Raw genomic sequence first — 14,633 nt, 5'->3', positions numbered from 1 at the left:
AGACCTTTTCTCCCTCTTGCACAGAGCAGTCGGAACAAAGCCCACACAGGCCTTTCAAGCCACCCTTCTCGCGTCCGCTAGAGAGTCCCACAGGCAGCGCAAGAATGTTTCAAAGCGTCGCCGCATGTGCTGCGCTACTCGCTCCCCATCGCCAGCGCCTTGAGCACCTCCTCGCCCTCCTTCCTCCTCGCGAGCCTGCGCAGCCCGTCCGCGCCGTCGCCGACGAGGCGCAGCGCGGCGTCGTGCGCGGCGACGACGAGGTCGGCCGTGATGGGGATGGCGTAGCACGCGAGGAGCGCGAGGACGAGCGCAACGCGCGAGAGGGCGCGGCGCGTCTCGGGGGGGATGTCCTGGTTCGGCGTGTTCAGAAGCCGTCAGTCTCTTGAGATTGACGGATCGAGTAGGGGCAGGAGGGAGGGGGGAAGACGACGCACCTCGTTCTCGCCGCTGTAGACGCCCTCGCCGCTCTCCTCGCCAAAGCCGGCCTCCTCGCCGTCGGCGCGCCGCTCCTTCTCGACCGTCTTGCTCACCCAGATGTAGCCGTTGAGGCCGATGATGAGGTCGACGCCGAACGGGAGCGAGTGGAAGTGCGACTTTTGGCGCGCGACGAGAGACGGCGGGACGGTCACGAGCTGGCCGTTCTTGAGCTGCGGAGGACCTCGTCAACGTTCGCTCGCCCGAAGAGCACGAGAGGACTGCAGTACGCACCTTGCCGTACTTGAGCGAGCGCGTGTGCAAGCTCATTGCGCCGTCGCCGAAGAAGGCCTGCACCTCTGCGACGAGCAGGTCGCCCTCCTGGAAGAAGGTGCGCATCTGCAGCTCGTCCGACTCGAGTTTTCGTCGCTGTCGATGGTATGAATGTCAGCAAGCCTGTTCACATCGACATAGAGGCGCTAGAGACGCACCTGGACACCGCCGGGAAGGTTGATGGACGAGAGCATGAGGACGGCGTTCTGCGAGGCGTGCGTCTCGACCTTCCATCGTTTCGGCCCGACCTGTACACAGGAGCTCACGTCAGCTGGCAGGCGGCTGGAAAGGACTGGGAGAGGGCCTACTTCGACAATGCGCCCGACAACCAGGTCTCCAACCTCTCCGCGGTACCTGCATCGTGCATCTCCGTCAGCAGAAGCAACGGGAGCCTGTTTAGGGGTTCGACGCACTTTGTCCGTAGAGGGCGCACGCTCACGAGGCGGTTGACGCGCTCTACTGTCCCTGCGACGCTCGCGAGCACCTTGTCGTCCTGGACGTAGGTGCCGTGTCCTCTGCGATGGCACGTGCAAGTCAGCGGGGGCAATCACCAGCGGTTGCAGGGAGGGAGAGACGGACCGCATCCATCGGCTGGCGTCTGCGATGACCTCGCCCGGCCCAGTGACCCTGTGCGCGGGAGCGTCGGGGTCGTCATCGTCGTCGGCGGCGGCGGCGAGCGGGCGGTGGAGCGAGTCGAGGAAGGCGTCGGCCATGGTGTGGTCTGCCTGTGCGGGCGGGGGCGGGAGGGGCTGCTGCTTCGAGGTCGAGGGGACGGGGCCTGGGGTGGGCGGTGCGGGTGTGAGGATGCGGAACATGGCCGGGCGAGGCAGCAGGGTGCGGCGCGGGTGCGAACGCGGTGTTGCCGGCGGGAAGCAGAGAGCGGGCGAGACGCGCGCAGCTGGGCGGAGAGCGACTTGGACGCAACGACGTCGTCGAGCTCGAGGACGAGACGAGCAGCGGGGCACTCGCACATTCGCCGCCTGCGCGTGCTTGCAGGCTACTGGCTGTGCAGCTCGACTCGTAGCACGCACCCCAGCAAGCGCTTCCCTTTCTCCTTGCTCGTCTGCTCGCTCTCGCTCTCCCCTCTCCGCTCTCCGCTCGACTCGTCCACTCAACTTCGCACGCGCCATGTCGGACGCTCCCCGCGGCAGAGGGCGCGGCAGGGGCAAGCGCATCTCGGCCCACACCCTCGCCGGCACCACCGTCGCCGCCCAGCACCCCGACGCCCCCTCTGCCTCGCCCTCGCCCGCACCCGACCCCTCGACCGCCTCTGCCTCGCGCGCAAGCTCGTCCTCGGCCGCAACGCCCGCACCAGAGCAGACCGAAGATGCCCCCATGGACCAGGACGACGCGCCCGCTTCGTCCGCGGGCGCCAAGGCCGCGCCGCAGCGCCGCGCGAGCGTAAAGCGCGTCGCCTCCGTCGGCGTAGGCTCGTCCCGCGCGCCTTCGGTCGGCATGAGCCGCACACCGAGTGCAGGTGGGATCGCCGCGCCGCTGCGCGAGCGGCCCGTCGGCGGGTTGCTCGGCAGCACGAGCGAGTTCCGCCCCGGCGCGAGCGCATCGGGCAGCACTGCGGGAGGCGCGGGAGGGAAACCCAAGTTCAAGCCCAACATGCGCAGGAAGGAACGCGTGGTTGAGAGTGACGACGAGTGCGTGCTGACTTTCTCTCTCGTGTGCGAAGCGAGCGAAACTGATCTTTGGGTGCTTCCGCGCCTCTTGCAGGGACGTCAAGATGGTGCATTGCGATGTCCTTCCCAGCAATAACTCAGAGGCTGACGAGCTCTCTCCACCGTGCAGGAGGACGGCGACTCGTACCGCAAGCGCGGCCCGCGTGCTCCGATGCGCCGTCAGGAGGTGCAGATGACGGCAAGCGGTCCCATGGCGCAGGGTCCCGGTGGTCCCCGTGCGTCCACACTCTATCTCGCGGCGCTTCAGACCCGACGCTGACTCACACCGCGGCCGCTTCGCTCGCCTCGCGCAGCCAAGACCTGGGGCCAGCGCCCGACCGGCGGCAACTCTGGCGCGGCCGTCATGGCCGCCTCGCGCGACGGGACCCTCGGGCGCATGCTCGACGCCGACAGCGACGCGTCCGACCTCGAAGTCGACGCCGACCCGCTCGACGACGCGAGCGCGGTGCGCCTCAAGGCGATCGACCTCAACGACATTGGCCTCGCGACGGCGGGCGGCGCCGCGGGCGACGATGGCATGCCGCCGCTCACGCTGCCGAGGGATCCGAAGGTGCTCAAGACCAAGATTCGCAGGCTGCAGGAGCGCAAGCAGGAGCGGCTCAAGAAGGAGGGTGCGTCGGCGCGCTCTTGGGCTGGTTTCGCGTCGCTCGCCTCGTTGCGAGATAGCTGACCTCGAAGCGCGTGAACGTCCACACAGCTCGCGACAAGGCCAAGGCAGAAGGCTTCGTTCTCGTCAAGCCCGAACCGACCGACGACCTCCTCCCCTCGTCGGCGGGCGGCACCCCGCTCGGCACGCCCGGCCCGTCGACGCTCGGCGGGTTCGACTCGAAGGAGGGGTCGCTCGCGCTCACGGCGGGCACGGGCGGCGACGAGGACAAGGAGGCCAAGGACCTGAAGGACCTCGAGGAGGAGGAGAAGAAGGAGATCATCCTGAGCGAGGCGTTTGACCTGGCGGTGCGTGCCCGCCTGCCCTGCGTTCGCTCCTACACGGCGAGCAAGATCGCTGACTATGCGCTCCTGTGAACTACAGCCCGAAGCGCGCGGCGAGCTGTACATGTTCCAGTTCCCCCGCAAGTTCCCGCACTTTGTCCCCGCCGCTGCCTCGTCCTCGTCCGCCGGCCCCGCCTCGACCTCCGACGCCGCGACGTCGATCAAGCCCGACCCGGACGCGCCCTCGTCGAGCGGCGCTGCGGGCGGCGGCGGGCGCAAGGTCGCGCCCCCGCCGTGGGGGCGGTTCGGGAGCCGGCAGGAGAAGGCGGCGCGGTGGAGCGCGCACGAGGGGCGCATCGGGACGCTGTGCGTGCACCGCAGCGGGAAAGTGACGCTCAAGCTCGAGGGCGACTTGCGGTACGAGGTGCGTCCCGGTGCTGTCTGCTGTTTCGAGCGGGAGACCGGCTGTCTCTCGCCGGCGCTTCTCGTCTAGGGCTAGCGTGAGTGACGCACACCTGACGCTTCTTACCCTGCAGGTCCTCCCCGCTGCACAGCCGTCCTTCCTGCAGGAGATTGCCGTCATCGACCCTCAGGGCGCGGCCGTCTCGTCCAACGGCAACGGCAAGTCGCGCCACTCGTCCGAATCCTCGTCCTCCGACTCTGCCTCGTCGTCCGACTCGGACGCGTCGTCCTCGTCTTCAATTGGCGGCAAGGAGAAGAAGAAGAAGCCCAAGGCGAAGAAGGCGACGAAGAAGAAGAAGAAGGCTCGCGCGCTCCCGCCCGACTCGCTCGTCGTCCTCGGGCAGACGGCGAAAAAGTTCCTCGTCGTGCCCGACATTGCCGACCTCCTCGACGCCGTCGCGACGCAGGAGCGCGACGAGAAGGACGCCGAGCGCAGGGTCAAGATGGAGAGGGCCAAGGGGGCCGCGGGCGCGGGAGGCGTCAAGCGCGAGGGCACGGCGGCGCCGAGGCGGTAGGTGTCGTGGTGGCGCGTAGCTTGGCGGGCGTCGCGATGCACTTTGCCCAGCAGCGGAGCTTCGTCACGAGTCTCCCGCTGCTGCGAGGAGGAAAGGCGCGCGAGTGCGATGGGAAAGCGAGTGGCAGTGTTGCTACAGCTACAGTGGGGGCACAGCGATGCGTATGGACAACAACGAGGATGCGGGTGCGGAAGGGGACGGCTCAGAGGTAGTACGGCGCGCGGCTCGCGTCGACGCCGAACTCCTTGAGCGCGGCGGAGAGGTCCTCCATCGTGAGGACAGTGCGTTGACGGCCCTACAGAGCGAACGCATCAGTTCAAGCCAATCGGTGCCGCAGACGATGTCGCACGTGCGCGACGAGGGAAAGACGCGCACCTTTGCCTTTGGCGCCGCCCCACCCGCCTGCCCACCGGCACCCTGGGCACCTCCCGCCGCGCCGCCCTCCTTGCCCTGCGCTGCGCGCCCTCCAGACCCGCCCGCAGTACGCGCCCGCGCGTACTGGAACGAGTCGGACGCGATGGACGAGATGAAGCGCTGCGCGGCGAGCGCGAGCAAGCGCTTACTGCACGTCGCGAAACAGGGAGATACAGTCAGTGGGAGGCTACAGCGGGTCTCGAGCTGGCTGGCTTGGCTCCGGGACGCACACTCGGACGTCGTGGGTGTCGAAGCCGGCGCGTTGCAGGTAGAAGTCGGTCACCTCGTCGGGGATCTGCGAGGGGCGCGCGTGCGTCAGCGCAGCCCATCGCTCTAGGCTGCAGAGCCAGCACGCGGGCAGCTAGGATGCAGCCGAAAGCGAGGAGAAGAGAGACGAACGATGGGCTTGTAGTCGTCCATGAGCTCGAGGAGCTGCGACAGCTCGAGGTCGCTCTGCTCGTGCTCCATCTCCTTGTGCGACCGGCCCTGCTGCGCCTGTGCGGCGGCTGCGAGGAGCGCGTCCTCGCCCGGCTGATCGAGCGTGAGGTCGATGGCGGGGGTCGCGCCGGCCGACGTCGATGCCTGCGCCTGCTGCTGCTGCTGCTGCTGGGCCTGCTGCTGAGCGTGCGCGTGTGACCGCAGGAACAGGTCGTTCGGGTTCATGGCGCAGAGTGACGAAGGGAAGGTTATCGCGCGAGCTGTAATGCGAGAGTAATGCGAGCAAATGTATTCGGTTGTGCGCGCGGTTGTATTCGCATTGCACCGGCGCCAACTCTGGGCTTGTCCTCCACCTCTGGTCACCCCCTTCGCCCCTCTCACCGACAGCCAGTGAGTTTCTCCGCCCTCGCTCTCGAGCCTGCGCGCCCTTCCCGCACACCTCACTGCGCCCTTCCCGCGCACCCGCACCCCGCGCTGCGCCATCCCGAAAACTTCGCCGTCCCGCCTCGCCCTTCTCCAACCTCGCCTGCGGTCCTACTGGCCGCGCATCGAGTGCTGCACACTGCGCACGGGCGTGCTGGGATGGTGGCGCGAGTTGCGGGAGTGGGATGAAGGCGGGACGAGCTCGGGGAGGAGGCGCACCTGCACGGTTGATGGGGGACCAGGCGTCCGGCGCATGCTTGCGCGGCACAGAACGGTGCAGACGGAGCAGGGCAGCATGCTGGGGCAAACGAGCGGTTCAGGAGAGCCCGGTGGCTGACCTCGACCTCGTCGTCCTCCTCGCGTGCAGTGGCCCCCGCTTCGCAGAAGAAGGTCAAGAAGTCCGCGGACAACATCAACGCGCGTCTTGCGCTCGTCATCAAGTCGGGCAAGTACACGCTTGGCTACAAGTCGGTCCTCAAGCAGATGCGCTCGGGCAAGTGTGCGTCGCGGGAATTCCCTCTCCTTCCCTCCGCCTGATTAGAGCTCCCCGAGCTGATCTGGATGATCCGTACGCCGTGCAGCCAAGCTCGTCCTCCTCTCGGGCAACACCCCTCCTCTCCGCCGCTCGGAGATCGAGTACTACGCGATGCTCTCGAAGACCCCGGTCCACCTCTACCAGGGCTCGAACGTCGCGCTCGGCACCGCTGCCGGCAAGCTCTTCCGCGTCGGGTGCGTGCAGTCCTGCTCCTCGTGCGGTCAGCCGGGTTCTTCGGGACTAATTTGTGTTGCTCCCTGTCCTCCCTCGAACCCGCACTCCCTCCCGCTTCCAACCCGCTCTCTGTCTCTCACACTCGCCCTCCCATGGTTCGCTTTCTCCCCATCTGCAGCTGCATGTCGATTGAGAACGCCGGCGACTCGGACCTCCTCTCGGTCACGACCGCCTAAGCGGGCTTTGTAGGCTTGTGTCTAGGAAGTACGTCCACCTGGAGCGACAAGGTCACGACCTCGACTGGGACTGGGCATTGCAATGCCAAACCCTCAGTCGAAACCTGTACACTCCTTCTGCGCGTACGGTAAGTGTCTCGCTCAAGAGAGAACTTGAGAGAGAACAAACGAGACCAGGTCGGCGCCGAAAGCCCAACTAAAGTCGTCCCTACACAAACCGCGCACCCCTCTGCGTTTCCGGCCCTCTCACGAATGCGCCTACATGTCGCCAAGAGGCAGGAGGAGATTCGGAGATCCAGGGGGGTGGGCTCAAGACTCGCATGCACGCGGAAGGGCAAGGAGAGGGGAGCAGTTGCGCGATAATTCGCTTTTCTCGGCGCTTCGCAAGTATGCAGACTCTCTCTCGTACACTCCGTAGGCACGGATGAACAGAGGTGACTGATTGCTCGGCCCTACCCGAAGGAAAGGGTTGCGAGAGGCCCGAGAGAAGAGACGAAAGCCAGAAAGCGAGAACAGGCGGTACACCGGGGGGAAACAAGCTGGAAATCGGAGGGCAGTGCTGTGGATCAACAGAATAAGGACTCGTTCGGAAACACCCGCTTTCGCGTGAAAGGAACGCACGGGAAGAGGAGAAGCGACGAGTTCAGCCGAACATGCTCGCTCGCTCAGTCCCGCCCCGGTCGACGAGGCGCGGCGCGCCTACTTCTGGCCGTAGCTCTGGTGGCTCGTGCCGTCGGACGACGTGTAGTTCGAGTACCCGTCTCCGCTGTTGTAGTCTGTGCGCCCGACCGGACGAACAAGGAGCGTAAGTCAGTTCCACTCGGAGAAGGCAAGCGATGAGAGGAAAGACTGCGCACACGTCGAGCCGTCCGAGTTGGAGTAGTAGTAGCTGCCGTCCGAGTTGCTGTCTGCGAACGTGGGCGGGGCACGAGATGAGCGTGGGAACGGTGAGCGAGAGGGGGTCGAGCGGGACGCGCAGTGGTAGCCGGACGAGCCGTTGTCAAAGTCGCGGGAGCAGTAGTGGTTGCCCTGGTCGTTGGTGCCGCTGCCCGAGTACGAGTACGACTGGCCGTGGTTGTCGGCTGCGGAGAGGGGGTCGTTCGCCGGTCAGTGGGGACGAGGCGGGTGCGGGTGGGTATCCGGGTGCTGCAGGCGGGAGTGCACGTACTGGGCATTTCTGCAGACTCTTTGCTGGTTACTCTGCGACGGGACGGGGTGCGTGGAAGAGCAAAGATGCGGTTGACGTTCGCGCGCTCCCTTCGCCCGCTCGTCTCTGCACGGTCCCCTCCGGACACGGGAGGCTGTGCGCTGCGTCATGTGGACACGTGCTCGCTCCGCGCTCCAGCTGCTGCCTCTCGCCGCGCCTCGCCCGCTCGCCCGCTTGTCCTCGACTCTCCACTCGACCCGCGCTCCCCCGCTCGCCTCGCCGCACAGGGCCCCCGTGCAGCCCGTGCAGGCCGCTCCTCTTCCCGCACTACAGCGCCCGCAGAAGCACAAGGCGAAAAAGTCGGCCCGCGGGAAACCTGCACCGCCCGCTTCGTCGCCCTCACCTCTCCTCCCCGTCGGCGTGCGCGCACCCGCCGCGCACGACCGCACGCGACCACCGCCAGATGGCAGGGTCGTCGCCCTGACGACCGCCGAGTCGTACAACACGCCCGAACTCCTCAAGTCGCTCCAGGCCCTCGGGCTCCTCGACGGCGCCGTAAACGTCCTCGGCGAGGCCATCCTCCTCCCGCGCTGGTCCCCCGCTTCGTCGACCTTCTTCGACGCCGCCGAGGCCGGCGCCGCAGCCGGGACGGGCGCCGGCAGCGAGGTTGGCCAGGTCTTCATCTTTGAGAGCGGCACCATCGTCCTGTGGGGCTTGTCGATGACTGCCGCAGAGACCTTCCTGCGCAAGGTCATCCGCGGTGGCGCGGCAGGGACGGGCGCCTTTGTCGAAGAGGGGCGGTACCCCGAGCCCGAGACCGAGGTGCTCGATTACTGGGTTGGACAGCGGTGCGTCTTTTCCCTCTGCTTGCCTCTCGGTGCTCCGGAACTGATGCCCCACTCCGCAGGCCGACGGGCATGTCGGGCGACAGCATCCATCTGGCAACAGAACCGTCCACCCCGCTCGACTCGCCGCCAGCCGACTCGACCGCCCCGCCGTCGAAAGACCTCCTCGAGCGCCTCGCGTTCAGCGCCGGCATGGCGCGCGTGACCAAGCTCGGCGTGTACGAGGAGCAGTTTGACGCCTTTGCCGAAGGCGTCGCCGGGATCCCCAAACTGCTCGAATCGGTGCGCGGCCACGCGCTCTCCCTTCTCCCCTCCCATCCCGGACTGACGACCTATTCTGCGTCCACGTAGGGCTCCGAGTCTCCTGTCAAGAAGACTGACATCATCAAGCGCGTCGGGACGCTGCATTCCTTCCGACAGAAGCTCAACCTCGAGGACGAGAACCTGCTCGACGAGCCCGAGTTCCTGTGGGAGGACGCCGACCTCCACGGTGCGTGTCGCTCTTTGTCCTGCCGCGATGATGTCTCTTCTCACGACGAGGATCCACAGGTCACTACACGGCTGTCTGCGAAGCGCTTGAGTTCGAAAGCCGCCTAACGTGCGTGACCAGTCTCTCACTCTGTGCCCCGATAGTCGACGCTGACGGCAAGTCCCTCGCACAGAACTCTTAACGACCGCGTCGACTACGCCTTCTCACTGCAGACGACGCTCATGGAGCTGCTCAACGCAAAGACGTCGCACCGGCTTGAATGGATCATCATCCTCGTGCGTCCGCGTCTTGCGCCACAAACTATCTCGATCTTTCGTTCGCAGCTGACACGCTCCGCGGCGCTCGCATAACAGCTCATCGCGTTCGAAATCTCGCTCGTGCTGTACCGCGAAGGGCTGCCCTTCGTGGACCGCCCGGAGCCCGCGCACAAGAGCGGACACTGAGCGCGACATTGTAGACTCCCTCTCTGTCTCTCTCGCCCCTCCTTCGTCTCTGTTCCGGTTGTATGTTACGCTCAGGGCCCCGCTCGCTGTTCGATCCACCACTCTCGCATCCTGCAAACCACCTAGACGTGCTGTCGTACGTTCTGCACTCACTTTCGGCGCGCGGCTGCGAAGAGGTCGTCCCAGCAAAAGCGCAACGAGGATGCTGCGTAGCTGATGAATGCAGTGCCCGCTACGGCGCGACGATAGCTAGTCCCACCCTCCACCGCCAAACAGCCCCGAACCCGCGCCCCAGCCATCCGCAGCACCGCCGAGTCCTGCCCCCTTCTCCGCCGCATTCCCCGCCGCCGCCGCCGCCGCCGCCGCGGGCTTTGCCAGCCCGAGCAGCGCACCGACGTCTGGCTTTTCCGCCTGCTCGGCCCCGGCCGCGCCCTTCTTGCCCTTCTTGCCGCCGCCGCCGCCCGGCCGTCGCACCTCGATGACCTGGGCGACCGACGTCTTCTGCTTCTCCTCCTCGAGCCTCGCTGGCGCAGGTACTGGTGCGGGCGCGGCGGCCGGTGTGGGCGCGGGCGTGCGCGAAGGCGCCACGTCGTCGTCGTCGTCGTCGCCTTGCAGCGCGGAGAGGACGCCCCCCTTCTTCTTCTTCTTCTTCTGCTTGTCCTTCTTGTTCGCCTGGCCCTCGACGGCAGCAGGTGGTGCCGCGGTACTCGAAGCTGTAGCGGCGGCGTCGGCGGTGCTGGGCGCCGCCTCGTCCGCTGCTGCTGGTGTTGCTGGCTCCGCCGCCGCCCGCTCCTGTGCCGCCGCGCGCTTCTCCGCGCGGCTCTTGCGCTTCTTGGGCTTCTTGCGCAGCTCCTCCTCCTCCGGCGCCGCCAGCTCGCCCTCTGCGCCCTGTGCAGCGGCCTCGCCTTCGTCCACCGCCCCCTCCTCGCCTTCCTCGTCGTCTTCGCTCTTGACGCGCTTCTTCGTCCGCCCCTCCCCAAGCTCCTGCATCCCAAGCCTCCTCCTCCGCTTGTTCTCCCTCTCGCGCTCCCTCTCGCGCACGGCGCCCTCGACATCGACGGGCGCGGCGCTCTGCGCGTTGAGCGCGAGCGCCATCGGGCCCGCGTCGAGGATGCGCTGCTCGAGCGTGCGCTGCGCGCGCTGCGCTTTCAGGTCGGCGAATTTGGCGTCGAAGCGCACAGTGTCGAGGATGCGCAGCGAGGGGAGGAGGACGGTGAGCTGCGCGACGAGGTGAGTGAGCGGGTCAGCGGAGCTCACCAGCGCTCTCTCTCTCTCCAAGAAGTGATGCCACTTGGGAAAGGCGAAACGCACCTTGTTGCGAAGGTCATCGGCACCACTCTCCCGGATCGCGTCCTCAGCCACCTTGTTGCCCTTGAGCCCCAGGTTGTGCACAGCATCTTGCTTGGCGAGCTCGCGCAGGCCGAACCAGCTCTCGAACCCGCAGTTGCCGAGATCGAGGATCTCGAGGCCCTTTGCGCCCTCGGCCTTGCCCCACGAGCCAAAGTGCGCCGGGAGCGACGTCAGGTGCGGGTTGTCGTTCAGGCGGAGCTCGTGCAGGTGTGCGAGGGAAGAGAGGTCGGGAAGTGTCGAGGGAGTGAGCTGATTGTGCGCGGCCGAGATCTTCTTGAGCGCGGGGAGGGTCGAGAGGGAGGAAGGGAGCGAGGTGAGCGCGTTGTTCGAGACGACTGCAAGGTGCAATGGGTCAGCCATTGTGTCCGACACCTTCTTCCCTCGGTCATCGCGTACCGATTGTATTGAGGTCATCGAGGTTCGCGACGTGCTTGAGGGACACGAGCGAGTTGTGCGAGAGGACGAGAGCCTTGAGCTTCTTGAGCTTGGCAACTCCAGCTGGGACCTCGGTTAGCCCGCAATGGCTCGCGTTGAAGACTGAGAGGAACGCATCGTCAGCATCGACAGAGAATGAAAAGGGACGGCATGCAGCGCACCGAAGAGAGTCTGCAGCTGCTCGAGACCGGCCCAAGCTTCAGGCGCAGCGAGGCTGTTGCCGCTGACGTTGAGCCACGTGAGGGTCTGCGCGACTTGTCGCACGAACGAGACAGAGCTCAAGCCGCAATTCGCGACGTTGAGCTTCGTGAGGGCGCCGTAGTCGGCGAGTCGAGGCGGACCGTCGAGCTGCTGCCCTGACAAGTCGAGCTGGGCGGACACGGGCTTTGCTGTGGCTTGTGCTTTGGGTTTCTGCTGCCCAGGGCGGCGCCTCGGGCCCTCGTCTGCGCTGCGTGGTCGGGGAGGACGTGCGACTGATGAAGTCGGAGAAGGACGACCAGCGGGCGAAGGCTTGCCGTAGGGCTTGCGCTGCTGCGCAGGCCGAGGGTGCGAGTGCTTCGGCATCAGCCTTGAGCTATGCGAGTCTCTGCGTGACGCGGGTGAGGAGCGAGACGGAGCAGAAGCACTTCGTCCAGGTCGCGGATGGAAGCGTTGACAATTATCTCAATGCATAACTCGTCCTTGCCGGGGCTGGTCAGCTCGTCCAAGTGCTCTTTCCATTCTCGCGGACGTCCGATTACAGAGCTCGATTGGATTCCCGGACATTCACGAAGACGAGGCAGACAGAGCACGACGCGGGTCAACACGACGGTCGGTCGCATTTCACGCCCCGTAGGTACCGGGCACTGAGTATTGTCGTCGCGAACCTTCGTCAACCGCTCAAACAGGACGACGAAGCCTGCCGCCGGATCGGCGCTCGCCTCGACGGCTGCAGGGCCCGCCGCTGAGTGCCGCTGCAGCCCTGTCATCTCGAGGAGCCGCGCTGCTGATGGCCCTATCTTCGGCAGTGGATGCATTGTTGAAATGGCGCAGACGGGGACTGGCGGGGGGAGCGAGGGCCTGCGGATGATGAGGGCCGACAAGATGGGTGAGGACGGCGAGAGCGCGGGCGCAATGCGCGAAAGCAAGCTGAGCGCGGCGATGAAGATAGAGAGGCGTGTCATCCGCGCGGGAGAAGAGCGGCGCGGACGCGCGACCTGTTGAGACGTTATCAGTCGCGAGGTCGAATTGCAGCGCTCAACTTGAACTGCGTGGACAGGTTGTGACTCACGAATATATGGCAATCCTTCTTCTTGAGTCCTCACAGGTATTACGCCGCGGAAACGGCGCCCACCCAGCGCTGTAGCACAAGCAGCTCCTGTCCAAACGGGGCCTGCAAGCCGTAGAAGGCGAGGTAGGCCGTCGTCTGGTCGGGCGTGAGGGTCGCAAAGGCGGCAAAGTTATGGAGCATCGGCTGTGTGTCCGGAAAAGATGAGGATTGCGGCAAGACTCGAGTGCAATGACAGAACACATATCGTACCGCTTGGACTACTGCAAGCGGCGCAGGCATTGCTCCTGCAGCGGGCAGATCGCCCGCACTGTTCGGGAGCGCAGCATAAGGGCCGTCGCGTGCGAGACTGTTGACGTACTGCCATACCGCGTGAGTACAGTCAGTCAAGCGGGAGGGTGCACGGGCGGGAAAGGACCCACGCGGAGCGACAGCTGTGAGACAGTAGCTTCGAGACGGTCGAGACGTTGCGGGACAGCGGCGAGATTGGCCGCGATATTGGGCGCGAGGAGAGGTGCAAGTTGCTGCGGCAGGGCAGCGAGGGCGGCGGCTGCATCCGGCGCGAGCAGTGGCGCAAGGTGAGCCGGCACAGCTGCCGTGTCGAAAGAATGATGATTTACATGTCTGCGCACCTGCTGCGGCTGGAGCGGCGTATGCGTCCAGAAGAGCTGCAAACTTGAGCCACCGTTGTAGATCGCGCCTGAGAGCGGCTGACCAGAGCAAGATGATGAGCGTGAAAGAGGCAAAGTCGAGCCTTGCGAGCGGACGCACCTCGCGCGGCTGCGCTCGAATGGCGCGACTGCTTCAAGTCCTCGCGCGTGTACTGAATGATCTCGTCGACACGCGCACGCTGGGTCGAGTTGAGGTTGAGCGGGACTTGGGCGGGGAGAGCGTTGCGCGCGACGACGGCCTGCGGGTGAGCGTAGGCGGAAAGGGCGGGTCGAGCCGGCACTGTGAGGTGAACAAGGTCAGTGTTGAACAACGTCTCCACCCCCTGCGCTCTACGTTACGCTCGGGGCAAACACCCGCGGCCGAAGTTGAGCGAGCGAACGCAATGACGCACTTTGAGCGGGCTGGGTGGCTCTGAAACGAGGTATCTCGAGGAATGAGAGTCTTGTGGGCGTGGAGAGCTTGCAAACGCTACGACGGGCGAAGCGGAGAGTGGGAGGAGGCGACGAGGCGGTGCAGACGACGACTTCACCGCAACGTACACAGCGCCGGACAAGGGAAGCAGCCTCTCTGTGCTCGACGCTCCCTACAGCGAGTGTCGGGCGCGCCAGTCGTACAGCGCGGCAGGCGGCGGCCCTTTCCTCTGGTCGTTTCGAGAGACCGGCCATCGCATTTCACACCCAAGCCACCTGGTAGATACACTGGGCGAAGCGGTACCCGGTGATCTCCTTGATTGAGCTGGAGCAGGCCGGCCAAGCACGACTATGCCGCCCCGTTGGCATTCCCCAGCGCCTCGACCGCCGGCGCAGTCCCGCCGTTTGCATCGACGGGCGCAGGGCCCGCCTCATGCGCCGCCGCAGCGCCATTGTCGACCGGCGCAGCGCCACCCGCGACGAGATCCTCGGGCGGGACCTCGACCTCGGCCTTGAAGCCGCGGTAGCGCTCCTGCTCCTCCTCGGGGAAGATGGCGAGCGGGTGGTGCAGCTTTGTATGGTGCCAGCAAGCTAGTCAGTACGGCTGCAGAGAGCGTCAAAGATCGAGGAGGAGTCGCGGCTCACGGTAAGACTGATGCCGTCCCAGAACTTTTCCTCCGTCTGCTCCGGGAAGACGCGCGGGTCTTCGCCCTTCTGCATGATCAAAGCGCACGTGCGTCAGCTGGTCACTCGCCATCATAGACAAAGTGTCACACGCCAGCAGTGGCCACGCTAAGACAGCACGAACGGGACATACCCTCGGTCGCCTCTTGCGCAGCTGCATCGTGCTCTGCAGCGGCGCGTAGTACGCGCCCTTGCCCCGCCCCTGCGTCGTGCGCGGCCGCGCCCGCTGCTCGCCCTCGGTCGCATCGGCGCCGGCATCGAACGCAACGATGAACTCTTGCGTAAGCGGGCGCGACGACGCGAGCTCGTAGTCGCGCACCCAGCGGAA

At 66.0% G+C, this 14,633-nt stretch overlaps 6 protein-coding genes across 6 annotated transcripts; 3 read left to right on the top strand and 3 right to left on the bottom strand.

Annotated features, from left to right (window-relative positions):
• Window positions 1–134: 134 nt before the first annotated feature.
• RRP4 (exosome non-catalytic core subunit RRP4) lies at window positions 135–1,562 on the bottom strand (the record flags this gene model as incomplete). The annotated part of the gene is made up of 7 exons (XM_076648888.1): window positions 135–350; window positions 435–647; window positions 709–843; window positions 906–995; window positions 1,056–1,101; window positions 1,161–1,262; window positions 1,327–1,562. 7 exons carry the CDS (start codon window positions 1,560–1,562, stop codon window positions 135–137), a joined length of 1,038 nt encoding a protein of 345 aa, XP_076505593.1.
• Window positions 1,563–1,875: 313 nt separating this feature from the next.
• JCM10292_004227 (DNA-directed RNA polymerase III subunit RPC4) lies at window positions 1,876–4,342 on the top strand (the record flags this gene model as incomplete). Its single annotated transcript, XM_076648887.1, has 7 exons — window positions 1,876–2,396; window positions 2,470–2,482; window positions 2,545–2,650; window positions 2,729–3,046; window positions 3,133–3,389; window positions 3,466–3,789; window positions 3,902–4,342. The coding sequence occupies 7 exons, from the start codon at window positions 1,876–1,878 to the stop codon at window positions 4,340–4,342; spliced, it is 1,980 nt and encodes a 659-aa protein (XP_076505592.1).
• Window positions 4,343–4,544: 202 nt separating this feature from the next.
• On the bottom strand, window positions 4,545–5,419 carry TAF10 (Taf10p; the record flags this gene model as incomplete). Its single annotated transcript, XM_076648886.1, has 4 exons — window positions 4,545–4,637; window positions 4,718–4,904; window positions 4,987–5,051; window positions 5,156–5,419. The coding sequence occupies 4 exons, from the start codon at window positions 5,417–5,419 to the stop codon at window positions 4,545–4,547; spliced, it is 609 nt and encodes a 202-aa protein (XP_076505591.1).
• Window positions 5,420–5,912: 493 nt separating this feature from the next.
• RPL30 (60S ribosomal protein eL30 RPL30) lies at window positions 5,913–6,562 on the top strand (the record flags this gene model as incomplete). Its single annotated transcript, XM_076648885.1, has 4 exons — window positions 5,913–5,931; window positions 5,985–6,116; window positions 6,199–6,346; window positions 6,505–6,562. 4 exons carry the CDS (start codon window positions 5,913–5,915, stop codon window positions 6,560–6,562), a joined length of 357 nt encoding a protein of 118 aa, XP_076505590.1.
• Window positions 6,563–7,261: 699 nt separating this feature from the next.
• On the bottom strand, window positions 7,262–7,737 carry JCM10292_004224 (uncharacterized protein; the record flags this gene model as incomplete). The annotated part of the gene is made up of 3 exons (XM_076648884.1): window positions 7,262–7,338; window positions 7,420–7,644; window positions 7,731–7,737. The coding sequence occupies 3 exons, from the start codon at window positions 7,735–7,737 to the stop codon at window positions 7,262–7,264; spliced, it is 309 nt and encodes a 102-aa protein (XP_076505589.1).
• A 140-nt stretch (window positions 7,738–7,877) lies between these two features.
• JCM10292_004223 (RMD1 family protein) lies at window positions 7,878–9,487 on the top strand (the record flags this gene model as incomplete). Its single annotated transcript, XM_076648883.1, has 6 exons — window positions 7,878–8,557; window positions 8,617–8,836; window positions 8,906–9,044; window positions 9,104–9,152; window positions 9,217–9,319; window positions 9,398–9,487. 6 exons carry the CDS (start codon window positions 7,878–7,880, stop codon window positions 9,485–9,487), a joined length of 1,281 nt encoding a protein of 426 aa, XP_076505588.1.
• Between the last annotated feature and the right edge of the window lie 5,146 nt (window positions 9,488–14,633).

This window comes from Rhodotorula paludigena (genome assembly GCF_050403205.1).
Source record: "Rhodotorula paludigena JCM10292 DNA, Rt_paludigena_JCM10292v1_ctg19, whole genome shotgun sequence".
Classification (NCBI taxonomy): domain Eukaryota; kingdom Fungi; phylum Basidiomycota; class Microbotryomycetes; order Sporidiobolales; family Sporidiobolaceae; genus Rhodotorula; species Rhodotorula paludigena.
This window is presented reverse-complemented; position numbering and strand designations above follow the sequence as displayed.